This window comes from Heterocephalus glaber, unplaced genomic scaffold (assembly GCF_053883595.1).
Source record: "Heterocephalus glaber isolate CG9 unplaced genomic scaffold, H.glaber_assembly_v1.0 deba00001442, whole genome shotgun sequence".
NCBI classification, from domain to species: domain Eukaryota; kingdom Metazoa; phylum Chordata; class Mammalia; order Rodentia; family Bathyergidae; genus Heterocephalus; species Heterocephalus glaber.
Genome location: NW_028258296.1, coordinates 56,701,767 through 56,728,122, shown reverse-complemented (window position 1 = coordinate 56,728,122; position 26,356 = coordinate 56,701,767). Strand labels below are relative to the sequence as shown.

Sequence of the window (26,356 nt, the reverse complement as noted above, 5' to 3'; positions counted from 1 at the left end):
AAGATCTAGCTATTACACACTGTGCCACTATAAACGAAGGTGTGCATATATTGCTGTGGTATGGTGCTTTGAATCCTTTCGGGAAGATACCAAGAAGAGGTACAGCTGGGTCAAATGGAACCTCTAGTTTTAGTTTTCTGAGAAATCTCCACACTGATTTCCAGTGATTGTACCAGTCTACACTCGCACCAGCAATGGAAAAAGAGTTCCTTTTTCTCCCACAACTCCTCTAGCATGTTATCCCTTTTTTTGGTTCCAGGGATCCAACTCGGGACGCTGCATTTTTGAGGGAGGCACCAGAACCACTGAGCTGAATCTCCGGCCCAATTGGTTGATTTCTTGATAACAGCCATTCTTCCTGGAGATGGAATCTCAGTGTTAATTTACATCTCTCACATGACCAGTGATGTTGAACATTTTTTTCGTGTATTTATTGGCCATCTCTAATTCATCTGAGAAATGTCTTTTCATTTTAATTCCCCATTTTTGCTTTGGGTCTTTAAATTTGGGGGGTCCTGATTTTGAGTTCTTTATATAGCTAATAGGAGCACAAATTTTTAATCAAGTTTAACTCATCAATTTTCTTTCACATATGGTTTTGGTGTTATATCTAAGACACTGACATCATCTAGATTTTCTCCCATGTTGTTTTCTAGTTGTATTTACATTTAAGCCTGTTATAATTTTTTGTGAAGGCTGTAAGATGTCTATTTTTTTTTATGTGCATATATGTCCAGTTGTTCAGCATTTATTTTTTTGACACAGGGTCTCACTTTGCAGTTCAGCCTGGCCTTGAACTCACCATGTAGCCTACGCTGGCCTCAAACTCATGGTGATCCTCCTGCCTCCACCTCCTGAGTGCTGTGATTACAGATGTGTAATCACATCAGTAAAGATGTGTACTAGGCCCAGCAGCATTTTTTTGTTGTTGTTCTGGGCACTGAACCCAAGGTTCTATGCATACTAGGTAAACACTCTACCACTGTGCTGTATGCCCAGCCTGTCTTTGTTTTGAGGGTGGCTTGCAATCCTCCTGCATCAGCCTCCAGAGCAATAGGCATTACAGGTCTGTGCCACCACTCCCAACACTTTTTCTGAAACAGGTCTTTGTGTAGTCCAGGCTGGCCTCAACTCACAATCCTTCTGCCTTACCTTTCTGCGAGCTGAGATTATAGGTGTGCCCCACCACATCCAGCAGCATAAAGCTCCAGCACATTTCTTTTTCAGTACCAGAATGGAACTCAGGACTTCGTGCTTGCGAGGCAGGTGTGGGGCCACTGAGCTACATCCCCAGCCCTCCAGCACCAGTTTTTGAACTCTTTCTTGGTCCTTAGAGCAGCTGACTGTACGTAGCTGGGATTATCTGTGGGCTTTTTTTTTTTTGGTACTGAGGATCGAACTTGGGACCCTGCACTTTCGAGGCAGGTGCTGGAACTACTAAATCCCCAGACCGGGCTACTCTTGTATCCTCTTTCATCAGTGTATTTGGCTGTTCTTCCACTGTTTTACTTCAGTTTTGGAGTAAAAGCTGAATTTTGGCAGTATCAGTCCTTCAACTTTGTTCTTATGTAGTATTTTTTGTACTGGAGATTAAACCCAAGGCCTTTGCACTGAGCCACATTCTCAGTCCTTTTTAAAATTTTATTCACAAGACAGGGTCTTTCTAAGTAGCCAAACTCTCCAGGCTAGGCTTAACTTTGTGACCCTCTTTTGTCAGCCTCCCAGTGCTGGGATCACAGGTGTGTGTCACCACACCCAGCCTTCCTCAATACATCTTTTTTCCCCTCAGTACAAGGGACTGAATATAGGACCTTCACACTGAACTCCATCCTCAGCCCTTTTTTACTTTGAGACAGTCTCAAGTTGCTATTTGCCCAAACTGGGCTCAAACTTGCAATCCTTTCCGAGTCATCTTCCCAGAGTGCTGAGATTACAGGTGTGTCACCAACACGGTTTATTCTGGGTCTGATTCTCCATATAAAATTTAGAATCAATTTGTCAATATCTACAAAAAAAAAAAAATTTTGTATTAGTAAGAGACGAAAAAAGGGCTAAATTCCTGAATGCCATTCCACTTTATAAACCAACCCATAACATCCTTGTTGACCTCTCCTTGGTCTACTTCAGTCAGAACACATTCCCATATTTCTACCTGACACATTATTTCCTGAAAAGACCACTTAGCCAAGACAGATGATTTGTTAGCTTGTGAGTCTTATCTACTGATGTTTAGGGATGAAATTTCCCATCCCTTGACCACTAATACTTCTTCCTTCACTCCGCTTCAAAAAACTACATGTTACTCTTGCTTTACAATGAAGTTGGACAGTTCCATTTATCCATCATGTTTTTATAGGTACATAAATATCAATGATAATTTTTTGCACACTAATTGGTGGAGGTCTGGGAAAAAAGATAATCTGAAGACCCAATTTCCAATGCCTATGATTGTGTAAAAAATATGATACCAAGCTTAAAAATAACTCTTTAATCATATGCACATAAGGGGAATAAAGGAGAGCACCAAGCTGACAGGATGGGAGCAAGGTTTTCTCCCTTTGCCCCAACACCTGCTTGGCACAGGTCTGAGATCACACAGACAAGCTGAAGTGGGTTGTAAAGTAGAACAGAGAGAGGACTGAAGAGAGAGGCAAAGGGGGAGAGGCAAGGGCTTGCAGTAGTCTCAGTCAGTGGACTCCAACACAGATTCACTCAGTGCAAGGTCCCAGTAGTGCTCGGCCCCATGCTTTTTGAAATGTTCACGAGCCATGTTCTCTGTAGGGCATTGTTTAAACTTCATATCTCCAAAGCTCCGGTCTTTGGCTGTACCCTAAGAAAGAAACAAAAATTAAAACAAAACAAAACTACAATTGGATATTTTTTCTCTTTTTTTAAGACAGGGTTTCACTATGTAGTTCAGGCTGGCTTGAACTCACAGTGATCCTCCTGCCTCAGTCTCTCAAGTGGTAGAATAACGGGTATGTGACACTATGCCTCCTTTTTTTCCTTTTTATTTGCAGTGTTGGAGACCAAATCCAAGACCTTACACGTGATAAGTACTCTACCACTGAGCTGTACTCCCAGCCCGGCAATTTCTTATCTAAATTGGATAGGATATTGTTTTAAAGACCTAATAATATCTGTATAGCAGTGTCCCTAGCTGAATATGATTTTATGTTGAAATCAACTGTAACTTCTAGCCAGGTGTGGTGCTGGACACCTGTAATCCCAGCACTTGGGAGGCTGAGGCAGGAGGATTGCCATGAGTTTGAGGCCAGCCGGAGCTACATAGTGAATTCAGAGCCAGGCTGAACTACAAAGCAAGACCCTGTCTCAAAAAAAAAAAAGTAACTTCTGCCCTTTGGACATATGCATGAATTTTTTTTTTTTTAAGATAAGGTGTCACTATGTAGTCCAGGATGGCCTCGAACTCAAAGCAATTCTGCCTCAGCCTCCCGAGTGCTGGGATTACAGGAGTGTGCCACCACTCTCAGCGATGCATGAATTAGTTTCAGGGTTTTGACTGCAAGGCAAAGGATGAGGAATTCTGTGTTCTAGTGTCTAGTTAGAACAGCAAATCAAGGCCAGGGATTTAGCTCAGTGGTTCCACTGCCTGCCTCGCAAGTGCAAGGTCCTGAGTTCGATCCCTGGTAAACCCCAGCCTCCCAGCCGCCGCCCCCCCCCCCCCCCCCCCGCCAAAAAGAGTGGTCTTCAGAGATCACGGACTTGGAAAGGACTTATTTTTACATTCCCAGTTCATATTTTATTTTTTGAGACAAAATTTTCTTTGAAATCTTAAAAAAAAAAGTCTGACACCAAATTACTCTAGAAATTATTTACTCTTTAGACTTTGTCATTCCAGTGCTCCACTTGGATAGTACAAGCAATAAAGAGCTGGCTAAAGTTGTATTTCAGGGTTTTACAAAGGATCACCTACCTCCCAGACTAGTACACATTTGTTAGTTTTCTTCACAGCTTCCTCATCAGATTCCTCATCATCTGGAAAAGATAATATAGCTAAATCTTAAGACAAAAGACTACAGATGTAGGTTCTAAACAAACAATAATCAAGTCTACCCAAATTCTCGTAAATATTATTACCTTTTCCCATGTGTTGGAATATGTTTTTTTTTTTTCCTGTTAATCTTTATTTTCCCCATATTAGACTGGAAGCTCCAAATAGGCAGAGACATTAATTCAACAAACATTTACTGAGCACCTACTGTGTGTCAGGAGCTATGCCACATACTGAGAATAAGGAAATAAAAGACAAGCAGTCAATAATAAAAACTTTATCTTAAGCACCTTGGGAGCCAGGCTTCAATATAAGAGTATTTTCAAGAACTTTTAGCCTAATGAAGGAGGGCAGAGAAACCAACCAAACAAAAAATTATCCTTTTTTTCCCTTCACTATCATGGCCTGAACTCAGGGCCTTGTGCACGTTAGGCAAGCACACTACCACTGAGTTGCATCCTTTTTTAAAATTTTGAGACAGGGTCTCACTGAATTGCCCAAGCTGACCTTGAACTTGCAATATGCCTGCCTGATCATCCACATGAGCCTCTCCAGTAGCTGGGATTACAATAGCATGGTAGTATATGCCCCACTGAAAATTTTTTTTTTTTTTGGTACCGGAGATCGAACTCGGGACCTTGTACTTGTGAGGCAGGCGGCAGAACCACTGAACTAAATCCCCAGCCTGAAAATGTTTTAACACTTGCAAAAGAAAGTTTAGGTTAATTATAGTGCAAAAGTGTATGTTAAGTACACTGAGGACAAAAAGTATGACAAGAGGACCACACTTAAATTTTTAAAAAGTCTCCCAGCCAGGCACAGTGGTACATTTGTGTAGTCCCAGGTACTTGGTATTTTGGGGGTTTTTTCAGAAACAAGGTCTTGCAATGTAGTCCAGGATGGCCTTAAATTCTCAACAATCCTCCTGCCTTAGCCCCGAGTATTTTTTTTATTTTTTTGGAAAGAGTCTTGCTATGTAGTTCAGGCTGGCCTTGAACTTACCATGTAGCCCATGCTGGCTTCAAACTGGTGGTGATCCTGCTGCCTCAGCCTCCCAAGTGCTGGGATTATAGGCGTGTGCTATCATGCCTGGCTAGCCCCCTGGATTACATGTATGTGCCACCAGGCTTAGCAGTCCCAGCTACCTGAGGGGTAAAGGGAAGGGTCTTTGAGCCCAGGAGTTAAGAGATTAGCCTGGGCAACATACTTAGACCCTATCTCAAACAAACAAGAAAAAAGTGATGCTTTCTGCAGATGTTAAATACTAATCTAGTCCTCAAAGATGGGAATAATAAGTATCAATAGATGGGCCAGGGATTTAGCTTAGTGGTTCTGCCGCCTGCCTCGCAAGCGCAAGGTCCCGAGTTCAATCCCTGGTACCAGAAAAAGAAAAAAAAATCAATAGAAGTACAATGGCCAGAAGAATATCAAATATATGTATTTGACAGCTCAGGAGGCTGAGGGTAGAAGATATCGAGTTCAAGGTCAGCTTGGACAACTTAGCAAGACTTTGTCTCAAAATAAAAAGGGCTGGGCCAGGGATTTAGTCAGTGGTTCCGCTCCCTGCCTCCCAAGCTCAAGGACCTGAGTTTGATCCCTGATACCGAAAAACAAAAACAAAAATAATAAAAAATAAAAAGGACTGGAGATGTAGTTCAACAGTAGAGTGCTCACCTAACATGCATGAAGCTCTGGGTTTGATCCTTAGAACCACAAAAAAAAGATAAAATTGGACAAAAAGACTTTTTTCTAGTGCTAGGGATTGAACCCAGGATCTTTCACATGCTAGGAAATACTCTATCAGAGTCATAACCCCATCCTACATCTGGGCATGGTGGCACACATCTGTAATCCCAGCACTTGGGCAGCTGAGACAGGAGGATTCCCGTGAGTTCAAGGGCAGCCTGGGCTACGTAATGAGTTCAAGGCTAGCCTGAACTGCATAGCGAGACCCTGTCTAAAAAAACAAAACAAAACAGGGCCAGGGATTTAGCTCAGTGGTTTCGCCACCTGCTGCACAAGTGCAAGGACCTGAATTCGATCCCCGGTACCAAAAAACAAAGGGGAGGTAAAATGGAATGGACAGAGGCACCTTCCCACTTCCCACAGCTCTCCCGCTCCATCCCGGCTAACCCCCATTCACCATCTCCCTTCGTGTTAGATGTCTGTTCATCCCACTTTATCCGATGCAGCATAAGACGCTTAAATTTCTTCTGGGCCTTGGGGCCTGGAAATAGAGAAGGAGAATTTTGCCAGAGCTATAACAAACAATGAGGTTCAGAGGACCTCTGAGCTCATCTAATGCTCAGACATTAGTGTGGTAGTTGATGCAATCCCGGAAACCTCATCTGTGACCTTCTACTCTAATAAACACACAGAGTCCCAGCATATTATATCGTATCTAGGTATGGCTCTAAAATATATTTTACTTACTTCTCCCCACAATGCAAATCACTAGGCTTAGGGTTGTCTAGGGACAGTCTCCCTCAACATTTTCAGACTCACCCCCTTCCACTACTACCACGTTGACATCCTTGTGCAGTACCACCACCCCTGTCAGGTACAGCTGCCCAGCATTGGCCTCAATCTTGAACTTCTTGGATGGGTTGCTCAAATTTCGAACTCTAGAGGAGGGAAAGTTTCGTTATGTTTTCAATTTTAGCATTAGTAGCTTTCTGAAAGAGTGGCAACTAAACAGATGACTCCAAAATGGTTTTCTCTCTAAAAACAAAGGCCTTTTAGGGGCCAGGGATGTGGCTCAGCAAGGTCTTGTTTGATCCCTGGTATCACAACCCCCCCCCCCGCCCCGGCCAAAGAAAACAAAGGCCTTCTGGAGCAAATAAGTCTATTTTCAGGATCTCATACTTCTTCAAAGTGTAGCAGTATATACCTTACATTAAATAGTAGGTAATCAAAATTTACTACGAATGAAACAGGTATTTACTATCATCTACAAGTAAGTATATTGGGCTGGGGATTTAGCTCAGTGGTTCCACCACCTGCCTCGCAAGCACAAGGACCGGAGTTTGATCCCCGGTACCAACGAAACAAAACAGAAAACTTACTAAATAAAAGTACATATAAGCCCACTGTTCTTGACAATGTAAAGACCTATACACCCTTTGCTTTCTAGAAATCTATAATGTCATGGAAAAAAATTTTTTTTTTAATATCATGAAAATTTTGTATGAAATGCATGAAAATTTTCTAGAGAGATGAAAAACTGTTACTAGGAATTACTCATAGTGTCCTAAAAGATTAGAGAATAGGAAAGGGATCCTCAGTAAGTACCCTTTTGCATTGTAAGAATTTTTAAACTATTATAAGCATTCACTACTTTTGTAATTATGTACCACTAATTATGATAAACAACTAGTTAACAGAAATAAGCAATTTAAAAAATAGATTATAGGGGCCAGGGATTTAGCTCAGTGGTTCTGACACCTGCTTCCCCGGTACCAAAAAAAAAAAAAAAAAAAGATTATACATATGTATTTAACTTAAAAAAATACAATGAAAACATCAATACAAAGGTTTAAAAGTATTTATAATGTACAAATATATTTTGGAGCAAGAATAAAAGCATTACTGTAATATAGCAGGATAAAGATTTGATTACTGTGCCGGGGATTTAGCTCAGTGGTTTCGCCGCCTGCTGTGCAAGCACAAGGACTCAAGTTCAATCCCTGGTACCAAAAAATAAAATAAAAATAAAAATCTCAATTGTTTAAAAAAAAAAAAAGATTTGATTTACTGAGGAAAAAAATTTTTACTGCTTTCTGAAGAAATAGGATATTTTATATTTCACAAAGGACAAACAATCCTCAATAACTTGGGCTGAACAAGTACATTCACTTCTTTATTCTGCTGAACAAATATTGTTCTATAAGACTTGAGATGAAGGGCCGGGGATTTAGCTCAGTGGTTCTGCCGCCTGCCTCAAAAGCAGAAGAACCTGAGTTTGATCCCCAGTACCAAAAAAAAAAAAAAAAAAAAAAAAGACTTGAGATGAAGAATGAGTGTACCATAAAAATAACTCTTTAACTCTCTCCACTGTAAAAAACTTACTTGCTCTTGATTCACACTAGGGTCAAGTAAGCAAGAGTAAGGAATGGTGCTGGGTACACTTTAGGCCACAATGATTCTGCTTTAAGCACTGGGGAAGTATTTTAATATTTCTAAGGGGAAGGCTGGCCTAGTATGGACACCTACCTATATACAGATATGTGTACCCCCTGTGAAATGTCTTCTTTAAGCTTTTTAATTTTCTTGACCTTTCTCTGTTCTGCTGTAAGTTTTCGGGCAGCGTTGGCCTCTTCATGAGCTCTGTCGTGACAGGAAGGACATCCACAAGTGAGAAAGGCATTGAAGATCAGAGGCAGGGCTAAGGGAAAGAGAGAGCAACGGAGGACTCTCCCCTCCCTCCAAATGTGGATCCCCCAGAAGAGGTTGGAAAAGGCACTTGCCCTGGCTTCCACCCAATCCCATGGCACTTACTTCTGTCTTTTAGCCATCTGAGCTCTGACATGGGCTTCTACCTTTGTAGGGTCTTGAACAGCTTCTGTTCCTAATACTCGCATCAAATTAGAAATTCTTACTGCAAGGGAAAGAATACAGTGATCAATCTCCTAAGTTACTTCTTGAGCTGGAATAACCTGTTATTTCTTCTCTCCCAGTTGATATTGTTTAGCATTTCAAATCTCTGCTCAATACTCACTTCCTCCAATAAGTTACCTTGAAAATCCTACCTAACTCAGCTTTTTTTTTCCTTTGAGACAAGAGTCTCACTATGTAGTCCAGGGTGGTACTGAACTTAAGGCAATCATCCTGCCTCAGCCTCCTGAGTGCTAGGATTATAGGCATGCACCACCATAGCCAGCTAACTCAGCTTGTGTAGAAGTTCACACAACATGAAAAACGGGTATGCATTTTAATTCTGAACAACAAGGAACTTATTTCCTTTGGAACTTTCCACTCTGTTTTTGGGTTCTTTTTTTATTTTTTGGGTACCGGGGATCAAACTTGGGTCCTTGTGCTTGTGCAGCAGGCGATGAAACCACTAAGCTAAATCCCCGGCACTGTTTTTCGGTTTTTTAAAACATGGTCTTTCTATGTGCCTCAGACAGGCTTGAACTTGTGATCATCCTGCCCAGCCTCCTGAGTGGTTGGGATTACAGGTGTACACTATCACACACACGACACTGTACTGTCATTTTAAAAATTAAAAATGCAGTGCCACACCTGCCTGTCAAGTGCAAGGTCCCGAGTTTGATCCCTGGTAGCAAAAAAATAAATAAATAAATAAAAAATAATTTAAAAAAGCAACTATCTTCATGAATTTCAAGACTAGTACATTCTTCCAGAAAAATCAAAATCTTACATAATTGGACCGGGGATTTAGCTCAGTGGTTCTGCTGCCTGCCTTGCAAGTGCAAGGACCCAAGTTCGATCCCCATACCAAAAAAAAAAAAATCTTACGTAATCAATAATGCTTAAAAACAAACCTTATATGACCTCTCCAATGAATGTGTTGACCTGTCTTTATAAGGAAAGATTGTACAGAATTTAGGGAAAGGAACTGGGCGTGATGGTGCATGTCTATAATCCTAGCATTTGAAAGGCTGAGGCAGGAAAATTACCTGGAGTTCAAGACCAGCCTGAATTACATCATGAGACCCTGTTCTCAAAAAAAAAAAAAGAGAGAGAAAAGAAAAACCAAACAAACAAAACAAGAATTTAGGGAAAGAAGAACCCATGAATAATTCTGATAAAGAAAAAACACTCAAAGAGAAATGTAAAGGTTCCTCTCAAATTTATTAAATAGAGAAACCTGCCACCTTTTTAGTAGCAGGGCCAACTAAGACATGTACCTTTGGGTTCTGGAGGAGGCATCAGGCCCAGCCTTACTTTCTCTTGCAGTTCCTTCTGTGCTTCCCTTCGAGTTTGCCTCCGAAGTTTCTTCTGTTCCTTCTTGGTAAGATAAACCCCCAGAGTAACTGGTGTGTCATTGTCAACTGTCATGCAGAGAAATGAGTATACCAAAAGAGTAAGAATATTAGAAGCACTTAGGTGAGTATCATCACATTTAAAAGACTTATAGTTGAATTACTGGTAGTTATTTTTAAACTGTATGTAATAGGGATCACATGATGTTTTTGTTTTTTTTTTTTTTGGGTACCGGGGATTGAACTCGGGTCCTTGCGCTTGCGAAGCAGGCAGCGAAACCACTGAGCTAAATCCCTGGCCCCTCGCATGATTGTTTTTAAAAAGTATTCATAAGTGGTATTCTATATTGTTTTTCTTCAACCAGTTAAACTCTTTCATGAAGAGAAATATAGCAGAGAAAACAAATTAAATAGGCCTGTTCTAGTTGCTCTGTGCGAAGATTTGGGATAGCTGAAAGGGACTGAGGAATCTATTAAGGTCCTACCTCTTGCACTTTGATATTTCTATGGACTACAACTTGAAAATCACTGGCCTAGACAATAACATTTTTTCGCCCCTGGTACCGGGGATCAAACTCAGGAGCTTGTGCTTTTGAGGCAGGTGCGGTGCCACTGAGCTAAATCCCCGGCCCCCTAGACAATAACATTTATAATTTTGAAGTCACAGGGGATGGGAAAAATCCTCTAGACTTGCAGAAGAGGTTTAATTAATAATTAAAAACCAAAAATAAAATCTTTCCATTCTTCAAATGAATCACACTGATTACAGATATTTTCTGGTTAAGTAAAATTCAGTGATCACAACTTGTATCATAGATTGAATGCCCCTAACTTGAAAATCCAAAAGATGCCATGGTTCAAAATCCAAAACTTTGGGCCGGGCATAGTGGTGCACACCTGTAATTCCAGCACTTGGGAGGCTGAGGCAGCAGGATCACCCAGAGTTCAAGGTCAGCCTATGCTACATAGTTAGTTCAAGGCCAGCCTAAACTATATAGTGAAAGCCTTTCTTAAAAAAAACAAAAATCAGGGCCAGGGATTTAGCTCTGTGGTTCCACCACCTGCCTCAAAACTGAAAGGTTCTGAGTTTGATCCCAGTTTGATCCCGGTACCAAAAATAAATAAACAAACAAAAAACTTAAGAATTTTTAGCATATTTTGTGGTTTTGGATTAGAAACACCGAACTGGCAGTAGAGGAGTGGTGGCCTACTCTTGTATGCTCTGGGAGGCTGAAACAGGAGATTGGAAGTTAGAGGCCAGCCTGGACAACTTAATGACTTAGAGAAACCCTGTCCCTAGTATCACCAAAAAGGGGGAGGCAGGGAACTCCATTACAAAGTCTACGCAAATATTTCAAAATCCAAAAAGCCAGGAAATCTGAAACACACTGATCTTAGGCATTTCAGATATGAATGTTTAACCTGTATCTCAAGGTCTTTATTTTTCTGAACTTAATAAAGAAAATGTCAAGCAAATTTACCAATTAGAATTTTCTCTCTTTGTTCATCTCAAGTTTGGTAAAAGAGATTAAATCATTACTTTATTTTATTGGGAGTGGGATTGAAACAGAGTCTCGCTGTGTAGTTCAGGCTGTCCTTGAACTCACTACGTACCCCAGGCTGGCTTCAAACTCACAAAGATCCTCCTGCCTGGCTTCCCAAGTGCTGGGATTATAGGTGTGGCCCACCATGCCTGCTGAAGATTAAATAATTCCTGATCCACATAACTTTTTTTTTTTTTTTTTTTAGTGGTACTGGGAATTGAACCCAGGTGCTTTGCACTGAGCTATATCCTCAGCCTTTTTATATTTTTGAGACAGGATCTCATTAAGTTGCCAAAGCTGGACTCTACCTTGTGATCCTCCTGTCTCAATCTCCCAGAGTGCTGGGATTAGACATGTACCACTATGCTTGACCTGATCCATACAACTCTTGAAGAACACATATCAGAGTTAGTATCTGTACATATGAGGAAACTCTCAAGGTTCTAAGTGACTTACCCAAAGCATTCAGCAGTTGAAACCACAGCCACAACTAAAACCTCTTTTTTGACTGAACTCATAAGACTTTTAGTGCAAAATGCAAAAGGGAAAGGAAAAGCCAGGCATGGTGATACACACCTGTGGTCTCAACAGTCTGAGAGGCTAAGGCCAAATTTGCTCAAATTGCAAATCTGAGCTCAGCCTGTGCAATTTAATTTAGACTTGGTGAGGCCCTGTCTCAAAATAAAAATAGCTGGGGATGTAGCTCAGGGTGAAAGTTCTAGTTTCAATCCCTAGTATAGCAAAAAATTAATTTAAAAAAGAGCTAGAGATACACTTCAGTGGTAAAGCACTTGCTTGATATGTGTGAGCCCCTGGGTTCAGTTGCCAGTACTACCAAAAAAAAGGGAAAGACTGAAGACAAAGAAAAGATCAAAGATGGGCAGGTGTGCAGTGGTGGTGTGCAAGACTGCAGCTATAGCTAAGTTCTACTGGATAATGCTGGTCCAGAGCCTTGTGTAACCTGTACGTTACCTGGAGGATTGAGCTGGGCTGGATGTTCAACAAGATTTGTGATTCCAAAATAATCTTCTCTCTTGGGATTTTCCTCTGTACTAAAATTGGAGGAAGGAGAAACAACAGGATATGTGGGTAAAGATGATGCCAAGAGAGGAGTCTCAGAAAAACAATGGAAAAAAAACCTCCATTCTCTATGTTTTAATGTTTTCGGCACTTACATACCTATAACACAAAACTGGATTACACTTAATTTTTAGGATGAGAACACTGTGTCTCACTAAGGCTGGATGCACTCTCCACCAGTCATTCTCAATTTTTTTTCTATCCTAAAGCCACTGACAGACAGCATATCCTTTCATTAGTTGATTTGATTTTGTTTTTTTTGGGTACTGGGGATCAAACTCGGGTCCTTGTGCTTTCGAGGCAGGCAGCGGAATCACTGAGCTAAATCCCTGGCACCTTTCATTAGCTGAAATAAGATCCAGGGACAGAGGCTGAAAAAGGAAGGGTAAGAAAAACCTAAGACTGCTGAATGTGGTGGCAGCAGCGGATGCCTACCCACCCCCAACACTCTAGGAGGCTGATGCAGGAAGGCTGCAAGTTCAAGCCCAGCCTAGGAAACTTGGTGAGTTATGAGACCCTGTCTCAAAATAAAAAATTAGGGCCAGGGATTTAGCTCAGTGGTTCCACCGGCTGCCTCACAAGCGCAAGGACCTGAGTTCGATCCCTGGTACCAAAAAAATAAAATAATAAAATAAAGAATAAAAAATTAAAAATTAATAAGGGCCATGGATGTAGCTCAGTGTAAAGGCCATGGGTTCAATTCCTAGTCCTGCAAACAAAACTGAACAAACAAGTATAGCCATATTCAAAGGTATTAACTAACAAACTCACAGGTCAAAGCCATTGGGTATGATGTAAGAGTCCCACCACTCGATTTCTGGGATATCTCCTTCCTTTAGCTCTTTCTTAGGAGCAATGAGGGCAAGCCTAGTTGAAGCATGAATGCCTGTTTTTCGAGCAGCCTGTGAAATCTCTGCCTGCAGCTTCTCCAGTTGAGCCTAAAGATAAACCAAGAGAGGAAGATAAATTGGAAACAACCAATTGGTAGAAGCCCAAATTTTTAATACCCCTTGTTGAACTTTACGTGTAATATGAGTTCAACTACTGAAAGCATAGGAAAAAAGAGGTGCTCTGCTTTATTTTATCCTTTACTTACACACATCTATCCCCATCCCCTTCATTTCACCTTCAGTGTCTGCCTGTAGCAGATATGCAGAAATGAAATTTAATCTAATGAAATCACTTTGGAAGAACAAAAAGGAGAAGGGAAAACTAAACACACAGTCAATCGACTCTCCAGGTGTGTAGACTGTTTGCCTCAAATATTAACACCAGGCTAGTTTTTCTTAGTCACTTAAAAAGTTTTGAATTATTTCTCTCCACTGTCAGTGTAGGTGAAAAATTTCAAATTCAATTTATTTCCACTTAAGTAGAAAGTAATTAGGAAGAGAAATCAGCAAAAATCAAGTATTCCAGGAATAAATATAGTATTTAAAACATGAAATACCTGCTTTAAATCACCTGTTTATCTAATTCCCCAAAATAGAACTGAAATCACAGTACTTTCTGTCAGCTTCCTAACTTCTTGTAAATTCTGGGTTATACTCTAGGCCAGATACCTTTGTCCGTAATCGTTGAGCAATCTTCTCAAATTTACCCTTGTCATGAAATTTAAAAGTGCGTCTCTGGCGCTGGGAAGGGGCAATTGAGACTCGGGGGTCAAAAAAAGTATTGGACTCCATGTCTTCTGATGGCTTTTCTTTGAGCTGCTGCTTGAACTGTTCCCTCTTTACAGCGCGAATATTGGCTTTCAGTGTAGGCATGCGGTGTGTCAGCTCAATCTCCTTGCCTGTTGCATCTACAGTCCGTCCTTGCTCATCTAGGATCAGTGGTGTAGGTTTCGTTTGATCTTTTAACTCTACTTTCCTGAAAAAGACCACACACAAAAAATTCCTACACAGAACAATAATGCAATAAAAAATCAAACAAAATAAAATGTAAAATAATTCTAGGAACAACAACCCCATCAATGAATAACAAAATCTTGGGGCTGGGGATTTAGCTCAGTGGTTTCAACACCTGCTACGCAAGCTCAAGGAGCCGAGTTTGATCCCCGGTACCAAAAAAAAAAAAAAAAAAAAAAATAATAATAATAATAATAATAAAATCTTGACTAAAAAACATCAAACTGGATTGAATCTCAGCCTTTTGGGTAAGATTAAGTGTAAAAATATCAAATTGGAGCTGGGGATGTAGCTCAGTCATGGAGCACTTGCCTAATATGTGCAGGGCCCCAGATTCAATCCCTAGCACTGCAAAACACCACACAGTAAACTGCATATTTAAAGTATAATCACATGAAATTAATTTATAAATTATATTGAGATTTTGTAATCCTATCATTTTTTACTCTTTTTTTTTTGCAGTCCTGGGACTCTTATCCAGGGTTGCATGCATGCTATCACTGAGCTATATACCCACCTCCTATTCTTACATTCTCAAGTCAGTCATGTGATGCCAGGCCAATCAGAAACACTAAAGCTACAGTCTAACATCTTTGCCTAGTTGTAGAGAATCCTTAGATATGTTCTTACTCAATGTTGTTTAATGGGTAAACCCCTGGATTAAAAACTCAGGGACCTGGGCTGGGGATTTAGCTCAGTGGTTCTGCCGCCTGCCTTGCAAGCGCAAGGTCCCCAGTTCAATCCCCAGTACCAAAAAACAAAAAACAAAACTCAGGGACCTGGTTCTATTGCTAGCTCCAATATTAAACAAATAATGGTACTCTCAGTTCTACCAATTATAAAAAGATAACAACTCTAAAACAAGGAAACCAAGAAATTCAATCAGTATTTACAGATCATATGAACTACACAACTGTAAGAGATACTTTAGGTTCTTCGAAAAAAGAGAATCAGTAACATTCAAAGGTACTACTTCTTAAGCTTCAAATATGACAAAAGATTCCATGAATCTATACTCACGGGGGAGCAATGCCCATGGCATGGAGATTAGCTAGGCCCACCATGTTGGCATTGCCAATGAGCCCTGGCTTCAGTGCCAGCTGGGCCTGGATTCGAGCTTGTAGTTCAGCTGCTTTCCTTGCCTTCTCAATGGCATCATTCATGAAAGTGGCAGCCTGGGAAGGCTGTATAGTGTTGCCTATTGGAAGTCGCTCTGGCTGGGATGAAGAAGGAGTCTTTGGCTGTCAGAGAGAGAAGTCAAAGGGATTGAAATAGGCAGACAGATCTACACACACATACACCCCACGCAGACTATGGTAGATGACTGTGGAGGGGAACCTTTTGAATTCTCATTTGAATGGCTGGCAAGAGAAGTACCAAAGAATAACATGGCCACAGTACCTGAGGTGTCGGGGGGCTAATGAAGCTTAGCTGTTTTTTCCTCTCCTCGATTTGTCGTGTTGCTGCCTCCATCATCTGTTTAATCTGCTTTCCAGGTAGGAAAAATTGAACAGGTGTTAATTTCTCCTTTTTATTTCTCCCATACAGGCTGCTAAACCCAAAATGCACTCAGATCTAGCAACCTAAAAATTCCCACATGATTCCAACATATTTTTCCTGCACACAGACTAGAAAATACAGTAAAGACAAACCTACACATCTGAGCACTAGAATTTTTCAACCTTCTCCCAAGGCAAGATTGGTATGTTAGATAGTAACATAACCTGGTGATTTAAGACACAAACTTCACTGATTCTTTTATTAATTTTATCGGTACTCTTTTGATATACATAATGATCACACCTCATCACAGGGAATTTGTACCTGTACACATATATCCTTTTTTTTTGTTTTTGGTACCGGATCGAACTCAGGACCTTGCGCTTGCCAGGCAGGGGTGGCACCACTGAACTAAATCCCCAGCCCCTGTACAAATATATCTCGATTCTTTTTTTCCCCAATCCCCTCCCTTCAACCCTTCTTCCCCTCCTTCTGAGTATGATTCTTAACTCTGTTACTTTCTACCTGTGTTGAACAGGTACTTAATCTCTAAGCCTCCCAATGTCTAAAAGGAAGGAAAATAGTACTTTACAGGGCTATTTTGAACATGTAAATAATGCATGCAAACCTCCCAACAAAACCCATACAAATTATAAATAAATTAAAATGGTTTAATTTATTTGTTGTGGTGGTGGTACTCATTATTGAACCCTGAGCTCCATCTCTAGCCCCTTTTAAAATTTATTTATTTATTTTTTTGAGATAAGGTCTCATTAAATTCCTAAGTTGCCCAGGTTGGGCTCAAACTTGCAATCCTCCTGCCTCAACCTCCCAGAGTGCTGAAATTGGGAGTGCTGGTCAATGGCCATGGTTTCAAGGCCAACCTGCACTATAAAGCAAGACCCTATTTTTTGTTTTTTTCAGACAGGTTGCCCTTAAGCTCACTATGTAATGAAGGCGGGCCCTGAACGTGTCAACCTTCCTGCTTCAGCCTTCCTAGTGCTGGGATTACAGGCATGTACCAGTACACCTAGCTTCAAGATATTTTTCAAAATTGGCTTTTAACATTCCTTTTGACCAGGTGATATATTTATATCAGTCAGAAGTTTTTTAATTAAAAAAGAGGATTAAATTCTTCCATGCCCATTCTTTTTAAAAAAAATTCTTAGGGCCAGAGATTTAGCTCAGTGGTTTCGCCACCTGCTGCGCAAGCTCAAGGACCTGAGTTCAATCCCCAGTACCAAAAAAAAAAAAAAAATTCTTAATTCCTTTTCTCCCAAGAATCATATATATAAAATCCATCCATCCATATAAAATAGTATTCTATCCCTCCCCAAATTTATATAGCTATGCTATTCCCTTCTTTAATTTTTTTTCCAGTACCAGAGATTGAACTGAAGATCTTCACACTGAATTACATTCCCAGCCCTTCTCATTTTGACTAAACTGCTGAAGTGCCCAGATTGGACTCAAATGTATAATCCTCCTGCCTCAGCCTCTCAAGAGTACTGGAAATATAGGTATGTGGCATCACACCTGTTCTCAATTTTTAAAAATGGTTAATGAAATATTTATTGCTTATATATATCAAAATTATTGAACAATATCCACCTTAAAAACACTTGTTACATAAAAAACAAGTCAACTTGAAATTATTTATGAATGGGTTGTATCTCCTTTGCATATCTGAAAATTCTTTTCTGTATTCAAGATGAGTTCTGTTTTGTTTTGGTTTTGGTTTTTTGAGACAGGGTCTCACTATGTAATTCAGGCCATCGTCTAACTCAAGGCAATCATCCTGCCTCAGCCTCCTGAGTGCTGGGATTATAGCTATGCATCACTACGCCTGGCATCTTTTTTTTTTTTTGCCATCCACCTTTTTGAGACAGTCTTGCTAATTTCCCCAAGTAGGGCTAGAATTTATGATCCTTGTGACTGTCTTCTGAGTAGCTAGAATTACAGTAAGTCCCCAACTTAAGCACATTCAAGTTGCAAACTTTCAAAGATATGAACGGACCTCAAATTACAAACATTTGTGGATGCAAACAAACTGCAGAAGTAGCTCATGTTGTCTACCATTTTAAGGTAATTGTAAAAGTAAAAATAGTTTATTTACAGCATTTTTGAGTGAGTATATTTGGTTTTCTTATGCTTTACATTGTATATTTGTGTCAGATATGTATAAGACTCACTTTGTTGGGCTTACAGAATCTGACTTATGAATGTTCTCCTGGAACAGAACTTGTTCATAAGTCAGGGACTTACTGTATAGGCATGTGCCATCATGCCCAGCATCAAGCTGAATTCTGATCATTTAATTTTCCCAATGACCCAATGGAGTTAGATATTGGGGAAATAATGTAATATACTTTGACACACAGTAGGTACTCAGTAAACACAATTTCAGTAATTCTTAACTGGAATACTCCTGGTTAAATTAAGGAATACTAAAATGTAAAGCAGGGAATTAAAAACTTCCCCAAATACTAAATACTATTTCAAATCAAGATCACAGCAAGAATGGACCCCTGCTCCTCTCACTTCAACTCCTGAAATCACTGTGCTTCCAGTGCCCTGTAACTGACCTGGAGCTTAGTCAGCATGCCAGGGCTCTCTGATGGAGGCCCAGGGATCACCTCCGGCTCCTCTTCTACCTCCTCAAAACGGGGTATTCGTCGCTTCTTTACTCCTGATGATTCCTTGGAGATTTCAGAGTCATCACCAAACACCTCCTAGGGGAACCCAAGATGAAAAAAATATTATATCCCTCTCCTTGGGGAGAAGGGAAGAATTATTCTAGCCCCTACTAGCATTCTGTGGTTTTCCCAGGGGAATATGATGCAACCTTGCAAATAACTACTTGCCAGAGCAGGGTCTTCTAGACTCTCCACCAAGTGGACCATTTCACTCAACTTCATTGTTCTACTCCAGTCAAGCAAACTTTATCCCCATATTCTCATAAATGTTCCCATCTCAAGGTCATTGCAAATGCTACTGCCCACATTTGCAATGCTTTTCCTCAACTTTTGCACAACCCCTATTTCAAATCCTGTCTAAAACTCACCTCCTCCAGGAAGTTCTCCTCATTATAACCTTAACCACTGAGATCAAATTTTTGTTTCACATCTTCTTAGCACTTAAGAGCTTGGTTCATATTAAGTTAAACTACATTGTTAATATTGTTTGCCGAGTGTTAGGTCTTTCAGTGGTGGTAGTTTCTCCCAACTAAGCTCTTCCAAGACAGGGGCTTTCTCTTTCTCAGTATTCCCCAGTAACACTTTATTTTCACAATTGGAACTCAAATAGGCTAATTTGCAAGGTGAATTTAATAGGACCAAGAGTGGCCAACTGGAAGGGACAATGGGAAAAAGCAAATGTACACACCGGTGGTAGGCTTTGGGTGACATCCCCTCTTCACTAGGAGGGCTCGTGTTTTGCAAGGACATATCCTCGGCCAGGGGCGAGCGCTTCCTGGAACTCCTACAGTTCAAGAAAAAGGACTCTCCCATAATATATTGTGTGGAGTGGGGACCTGAATGGACCAAATATGGGACCCATATCCCATGGCTATCTAGACACCTCCTTCAAGAAACCATTTTTACTAATCCCACCCACTCTAGTCACTCTACTCATAGCATGGTCTCAGCACTTATACAGTGGTACTATGCTCTATCATAATATAACCTTCATGTACAGATCTGTGTATACTGTGGATTAATTATTTCCCCTTAAGTCACAAAATTCAGTGTAAGTTTGAAGTTCTATAATCAACCCTAAAGTTTATATGGAACTGCTACTCAGATTTTAAAATTTGTGACTACATTTTATTGAACCCTCCATCTTTTTTAAATTGCCTTTTTTTTTTTTTGGTACCGGGGATCGAACTTGGGTCCTTGCTCTTGCGCAGCAGGCGGCGAAACCACTGAGCTAAATCCCCGGCCCCATAATTTGCCAATTTTTAAAAGGCAAGACTATCTCTCATTCCTCTGATTACTCTAAATGCTCTAAAAATAGAAGGCACAAGAATTTCTATTTTGATTGGTTCCATAGCCTAGTCAAAGAACCAAGCAGACATTGCTTAGCTACTCTTTGTGTCTCTGGAAATCAATGGGATACTCAAGAAATCAAAAGTACTTTGGAAGGTTTGATGCAAACCACAGAAACTTTTTAAAAAAGAGAAACAGAGGGAAATGTGGTAGAGAGGTTGGTTACTTGAGTGAAATGAGAGAGGGATCAGTTAATTGGCATGCCTAATACTGAAAAAGGCCACGACCAATCAGTAATAACAGAATACAAAGTGTAGTAGGAAAAATGAGTACTGCCAGCCACTTTGTACCCCAGGGAGCCAGATAACCTGCAATACGCTATACAGAAAATAGTAAGCTCTCAAGAGTATATAATAATTGTTTTTAGGTATCCTATCTACAAGTGCAATGCAGAGAAATCTATCTACAAATGAGCAACGAGATCTACAATTTAGGTAGCAATGGACTCCTATTCTGAAGCAACTCAGTAAACTTCAAATAAATCAAGATACAAAATTTTAGTGCAATCAACTTGTATGTAGTAGTAAGGAGGGAGGGACCTGGAGAAACAAGAGAACCAAAACTCCTAACTCTATAAAAACAGGACAAAGGTCCTATTAATTCTGAAAATATTTCAAATGAACTTAGTGTATCACCATAACATGGTGCTAATACAAATTCACTTCCTCTACTTTAGTCTAAGGACCTCTCTTGAGCATTAGGTATTCTAATGGTGGATATAAATGTATAAGCCAGGGAAATTCAACAACTTTGTTATCGAAAACACTCCTGAGCTCATTAGATACTGAACCAGAACCTACCTTTAGCTCTCGTTTTCTGCTCCTGTCACTGCTAGACTTGGAATGTCTGGAGCTTCGGCCTTCCTCTACAGCTTCAAACAGTTTATCCACAAATCGGAGTGTAGAATCATCAAGAAAAGGTTTGAGATGGTCTGCCAGGAAAAGAGATGGTAGCATTGAAAAGGTTAGAGTATAGAGTCCAGTACTAGGTATGCAACATATACTAGCACTGGAATTTTTTTTCTACCAGGAATTGAACTCAGAACCTTGCACTTGTGAGGCAGGCATGGCACCACTGAGCTAAATCCCTGGCCCTAGCACTGGAATTGTTTCCACAGGAAGGAGGGAAATGTCTTTTTAAAAGTTCTTTGTAGAGGGCTGGGATTTAGCTCAGTGGTTCCACCGCCTGCCTTGCAAGCATGAGGTCCCAAGTTCAATTCCCAGTACCAAAAAGAAAAGTTCTTTGTAGGATTCCCATGCATTTTGTTACATTAAATTACCCTGCTGTGTGAAGTAAAAATACAGTTATAAGTTTTTTAGAATGGAAGCAGCATAGCCCCAGTGCAACCTGTTTTAAGTTAAGCATCAGTTTTGTTTTCTTTTTTTTCTTTTGGTACCGGGGATTGAACTCAGGTCCTTCTGCTTTCGAGGCAGGCGGTGGAACCACTGAGCTAAATCCCCGGCCCAAGCATCAGAGTTTTTAAGATAAATAACTCACTCAAAATTTTCCCAAATAACAAGTTGTAGACTACTATTAGGAAAATCTACCTCCATTAACTTTTTAAATGTACTTTATTAGAGACTTCCATGTGCTGAGATGTCAAGCTGAATCTGAATATGTCTCTCTGACTTTAGCATATTTCCTAAATGAATCTAACATAGGTGACTCTGTATGGTGGTCAGAGAGTCAGTCTGAGGTTTACCATATGCCATAAGTAAGACAAGAAATAAGCAATAGGAGAAATGTTAAACTATTTTCATTATAATGCAAGAAAAAATAAAATGTGGGCCTGACCTTTGTTTAGATGCTCCTAAAAGGGAGAATTTGGGAATGTTCAAAGCAGTGTTTGTGATCGTCCCCTAGGTTACATCAAAAGTCATACATACCAGCTGCCTTTTTCTTGTCCATGCCCTTCCCCACACAATTCAGTGCTGCTGTGACCACTGTGGGCTCTGAGAAACCCAGTACCCTCTTCACTGTCTTCTCTATCCATGGTTTCAGCTCATCCAGCTCCCTCTTAGACAGTGCCATTTTCCCAAAAAAGGAGAATGACAGCTCAAATGGGATTCAATACTACACCTAAAAAGAAACCAGGAAAGAGTTAAGTTAGAGAATATGAAAAAATTTAAAAGATCCAGAACAATGCCTAGTATATCAAGAATGCCTACCCTACACCTATTCTCAATCCCTATGCAAATTCCTCTACCTCATTTGCAAGGAAATACTTTCCCTGAGAACTATACTTCTAAGCAAAGGAAATAGATTCTATTTAATTTTTAACCCTAACTCAGTATCACTCATTCAATGACATCTGTGGAGTAACAACCTCTGAGAATAACCTAGATTGGAGAAATGAGTTCTAGCTTCCTTTCTATTTATTTATTTGTTTTTTTGGTACTGGGGATCGAACTTGGGTCCTTGTGCTTGCAAGGCAGGTGGCGGAACCACTGAGCTAAATCCCTGGCTCTAGCTTCTCTTTAATCCTGACAAACATTACATGAAAACATGACTGAAAAGTCCATCCAAGCTGGACATGGTGGTACACACCTGTAATTCCATCTACTTGGGAGACTAAAGCAGGAGGATCTCAGTTTTCAGGCCAGGCAAACTCAGCCAGACTGTCAGATAAAATGCTGGGGATGGAGCTCAATAGTAGGGCGCTTGCAAGGCTCTGGGTTCAACTTCCAAGACTGAAGAAATAACAAAGTTCATCCAGAGGAAAGCCTTTCTATTTTTCCTACTTCCAAGCAGGTTATTCCCTAACCTAGCCCTGACCTTGGGTTTCTCTTCTAAGGAATACAAATAAGGAAGGTTTAACCAGGTCAGTCATCAGGTATAAAACCTCAGAATCCATAAGAATATTCTGTCACATTTCTCTAGTTTTTCATACATGCCAGTGGGAATTTTATACACAGATTATCTTGTATCATTCTCTATAGTTTTTCAGCTGACTTGATAAGAGTAATCCCTCAGCTCACAAGAGTACCTTCACTTTGGATTCTTTTTACCTTTATTTTTCTAATTTTTTTTAGCTCAGCAGAGAAACAGTATCATAAAGGACTTTCCATGACACATCTTTACTTCTGAATGCAAGCTGGTATAAAATTTCAGTGTTATTCATGTTTACATTTGCTCTCCTCCCTAAATCTCAAACAATTGCCCAAGCACTGAGAAAATTTTATTTATTTATCGACTATATCAGGTAATAGTCAATAAACTGCACTGACCTCAACTTCTAAGCTAACTTCTTAGGATTGCCACTAATCGCAATGTGATCTGGGAATCAATCTTTGAAGATTTTTTTTTTTTTGGTATCAGGGATGGAACTCGGGAACTTGTGCCTGGTGAGGCAGGCGCTGGAACCACTGAGCTAAATCTCCGGCCCCGAAGATGATTTCAGACATTTATTCTTCTAAAAGCTACAGTTTGATTAACTTCTACTTTTTGTTTTTGAGACAGGGTCTCCCTCTGTAATTCGAGTTGGCCTTGAACTCCTGTGATCTTCCTGCCTCACCCTCCTGAATGCTGGGATTACAAGCATGTGCCACCACACCCAGCTAACTTCTACATTCTTTTTGGTACCAGAGATCGAACTCAGGACCTGCACTTGCCAGGCAGCCATGGCACCACTGAGCTAAATCCTCGGCCCTGACTTCTACATTCCTGACAGGTTTACCCTCTATAAGATCTGCTGCCAAATAGTGATATACATATATGTTATTTAAAGCCATGAAACTAAGTGAACGAGTTTCGGCCTAAGCAACAAGTTATATGAAGGGCTGGGCATGGTGCTGCACAGTTGGAATCCCAACACTCGGAGGCTGAGGCAGGAGGATTGCTGGGAGTTCAAGGCCAGCCTGAACTACATAGTGAGACCAGGTCTCAAACAACAAAAACAAATTATATAAATAATTTCATGATGTTTCTATTATACAATCATGAGATATCTACATACTAAACATACATTGTTCAAAAGAAGCATATACAGGGTTGGGGATTTAGCTCAGTGCCTCACAAGCACAAGGTTGCGAGCTTGATCCCTAGTACCAAAAAACCCCCAAGAAACATATGCAATCCCCAAAAAGGATACAGAAGCACATCCAGGCTCCCAAAAGAGTGAAGAAAAGAGCTCGCTGAACATCGGGGGACACCAAGCCCCACCATTAACAAGCCCTTAGGCAATTTAATTCCTCTAAGCATGTTTACTCATCTTACGAACTGAGAGCACCTGGCATATCTACATAGTAGTTAACTCATTCAATAAATATTAAGTAACTACTTAATCTGTGTAGTGATTGCTGAGGATGAATACAGCAGTGAACAAAACACACAAGAACTCTCACCTTAATGGGGCTTACATTCCACTAGAATTGCATCAGAAAGTACAAGGAACTTGAAAAGCCATGCAATAAATGAAGTACCAATATTAGCTGATGAACTGTGCGTCCAACTAGTATACTAACAAATGTATTCAAGTTCAACCCAACCTCAGTACGAAGATGTGAAAACTAAACAGCCGATGAAGAAGAGTTTCCAACAATAACTTGCTTTGCCAGAGATCAAATGCTCAACAATTACTCTGCTGTGTAGTAGTCGGGATGTGAGAGATTAAGACAGGCTCATGTCCTCTGAATGAGCAGGTAGCAATCTTCTGAAGGAGTCCTTTACTCTTCTTGGCCAGAGCCCCAGCTTCCCCCAGAAACCCCCATTCTTCTAGTTTTGCTCCCTCTGCCTTTCCACCTGGCCTCTTCCCCCTGTTCCTCCCCAACTCCTCACCTCGGAGCCGGTCTCCCCAAGCTGTCCCCTTCCCGCCCCCGCCCTTTTCCTCCCAGCAATCTCATTCCAGCCCCTTCTCCACAAAACCGGCCACTTCTTTCAGTCGCTTTCCCTCCCAACTCTCCCGCCGGTATCCTTTCCTGGGGCTCAGCCCTGGTCCCAGTCGCTCGGACCAGAGAATATCCTCCCCGGCCGGGGGCCACTACTCACCTCACAAACTTCAGCCCCTGAGACGGAGGCCGAACGTTACACCGGAACCGGAAACCTCCTGACTGCCCTACGGCCTGCCGTCGCTACAGACACGGCCGCCGCCACGCTGCGGTCCTCCGACACGTGACTGGGGAGGGCCGCACCGCCGAATGCGCAGCCGCAGTTGGCACTTTCCCCCGCGTCAGGGCGCAGGCGCGGCGGAACCCGCAAAGCTTCCCAGAGCGAGTTGCGTGCCTGCGGTTTCGCCAGCCAAATCTGATAATTTGATTACTCCACAGTCATTGTCCCCTAAAGCAGAAATTGGGCTACCTTATAGTTTTCCTCCTGTTAAAAATAAATGTGGCCAGGGCCGGGGATTTAGCTCAGTGGTTTCGCCGCTCTGCCTTGCAAGCGCAAGGACCGGAGTTCGATCCCCGGTACCAAAAAAGAAAAAGAGTGGCAGGCGCGGTGGAAAAAACATACCTATAACCTCAGCAGTCAGGAGGCTGACAGAGGGACCGCCTCAAGTTCTAAGAGGCTACATAGTTCAAGGACAGCCTGACCTACTTAAGGAGACCTTGTCGCAAAAATAAATTGATAAGGGGTCGGGGATTTAGCTCAGTGGTTCCACCGCCTGCCTCGCAAGCACAAGGTCCCGAGTTCAATCCCTGGTACCAAAAAAATAATAAATAAATAAATGTGCTAACTTGGGTGACGTGGTGTACGCCTGCAATCCTAGCAGTCTAGGAGGCTAAGGCAGGAGGATCACTGTGAGTTTGAGGCCAGCCTGAACTACACAGGGAGACCTTGGCTCAAAAAAATTAAAAAGCTGGGCATATAGCTCAGTGTGAAGATCTGAGTTCAAAATCCAGTACCACGGGGGACGGAGTGGAGCTGCTAAAGTTACATGAGAACTGAAGGAGGGGGGCCGTGTTCGGTTGTTCCGATGATAAACCTCCGAGTCGTGATCACTAACATAAGCCATTCCTCCTTAACTTTAACTCCCTATTTTAACAACAGTGCAGATCACCCAGAAAATAGGCAAGCAGAAGAGGACTCCCAGGAAGGCAGCTTGCTGTATGTATTTTGTTCATTCATTCATTCATTGAGGAACAGATATTTTATCAATACCTATTACTCTGTACCAAGCACTCAGACTCAATACTACTTAGCTATTAGGTAAAACTGCCGCAGTCAAACTGCCTAGATTTATATTCTAGTTCTCCCACTTTATTAGTTGTATGATAGACAAGTTACCTCAACCCTCTGTTTCCTCACCTGTAAGATGGGATACACAGAAGAACAAACAAATCCGCTGGCGCAGTAGGGCATGCCTGTAATCCTACCCACTCAAGGG

At 41.1% G+C, this 26,356-nt stretch overlaps 1 protein-coding gene across 6 annotated transcripts; it reads right to left on the bottom strand.

Moving 5' to 3' along the window:
- Positions 1 to 2,473: 2,473 nt before the first annotated feature.
- On the bottom strand, positions 2,474 to 25,153 carry Prpf3 (pre-mRNA processing factor 3). 6 transcript variants are annotated; one of them, XR_002398019.2, is made up of 17 exons: positions 25,021 to 25,153; positions 21,921 to 22,113; positions 20,835 to 20,965; positions 18,574 to 18,720; positions 15,890 to 15,973; positions 15,509 to 15,729; positions 14,144 to 14,450; positions 13,356 to 13,522; positions 12,477 to 12,556; positions 9,886 to 10,029; positions 8,513 to 8,612; positions 8,228 to 8,341; positions 6,521 to 6,639; positions 6,159 to 6,242; positions 4,102 to 4,248; positions 3,938 to 3,999; positions 2,474 to 2,830 (listed from the first exon to the last, which is right to left on the bottom strand). XR_002398019.2 is itself a non-coding variant. In XM_087213377.1 (17 exons), the coding sequence occupies exons 5-17, from the start codon at positions 18,589 to 18,591 to the stop codon at positions 2,684 to 2,686; spliced, it is 1,647 nt and encodes a 548-aa protein (XP_087069503.1). In that variant the 5' UTR covers positions 18,592 to 18,720; positions 19,373 to 19,468; positions 20,835 to 20,965; positions 21,921 to 22,113; positions 25,021 to 25,070; the 3' UTR covers positions 2,474 to 2,683. The 6 variants fall into 6 exon arrangements, 4 of the variants coding, with proteins under 4 accessions (XP_087069503.1, XP_004854026.1, XP_021121528.1 ...); XM_087213377.1 differs by lacking the exon at positions 4,102 to 4,248 and adding an exon at positions 19,373 to 19,468 and having other exon boundaries at positions 25,021 to 25,070; XR_015452099.1 differs by lacking the exon at positions 4,102 to 4,248 and adding an exon at positions 5,018 to 5,160 and having other exon boundaries at positions 2,763 to 2,830.
- Between the last annotated feature and the right edge of the window lie 1,203 nt (positions 25,154 to 26,356).

Coding starts and splice junctions, on each gene's coding strand:
- Prpf3 (XM_004853969.3), bottom strand. CDS start 22,065: ATGGCACTGTCTAAGAGGGAGCTGGATGAGCTGAAACCATGGATAGAG. Junction 15,974..18,573: donor GCATGCTGACTAAGCTCCAG/GTCAGTTACAGG, acceptor CCTGGAAAGCAG/ATTAAACAGATGATGGAGGC. Junction 6,243..6,520: donor CGTGGTAGTAGTGGAAGGGG/GTGAGTCTGAAA, acceptor CTCTATTTCCAG/GCCCCAAGGCCCAGAAGAAA.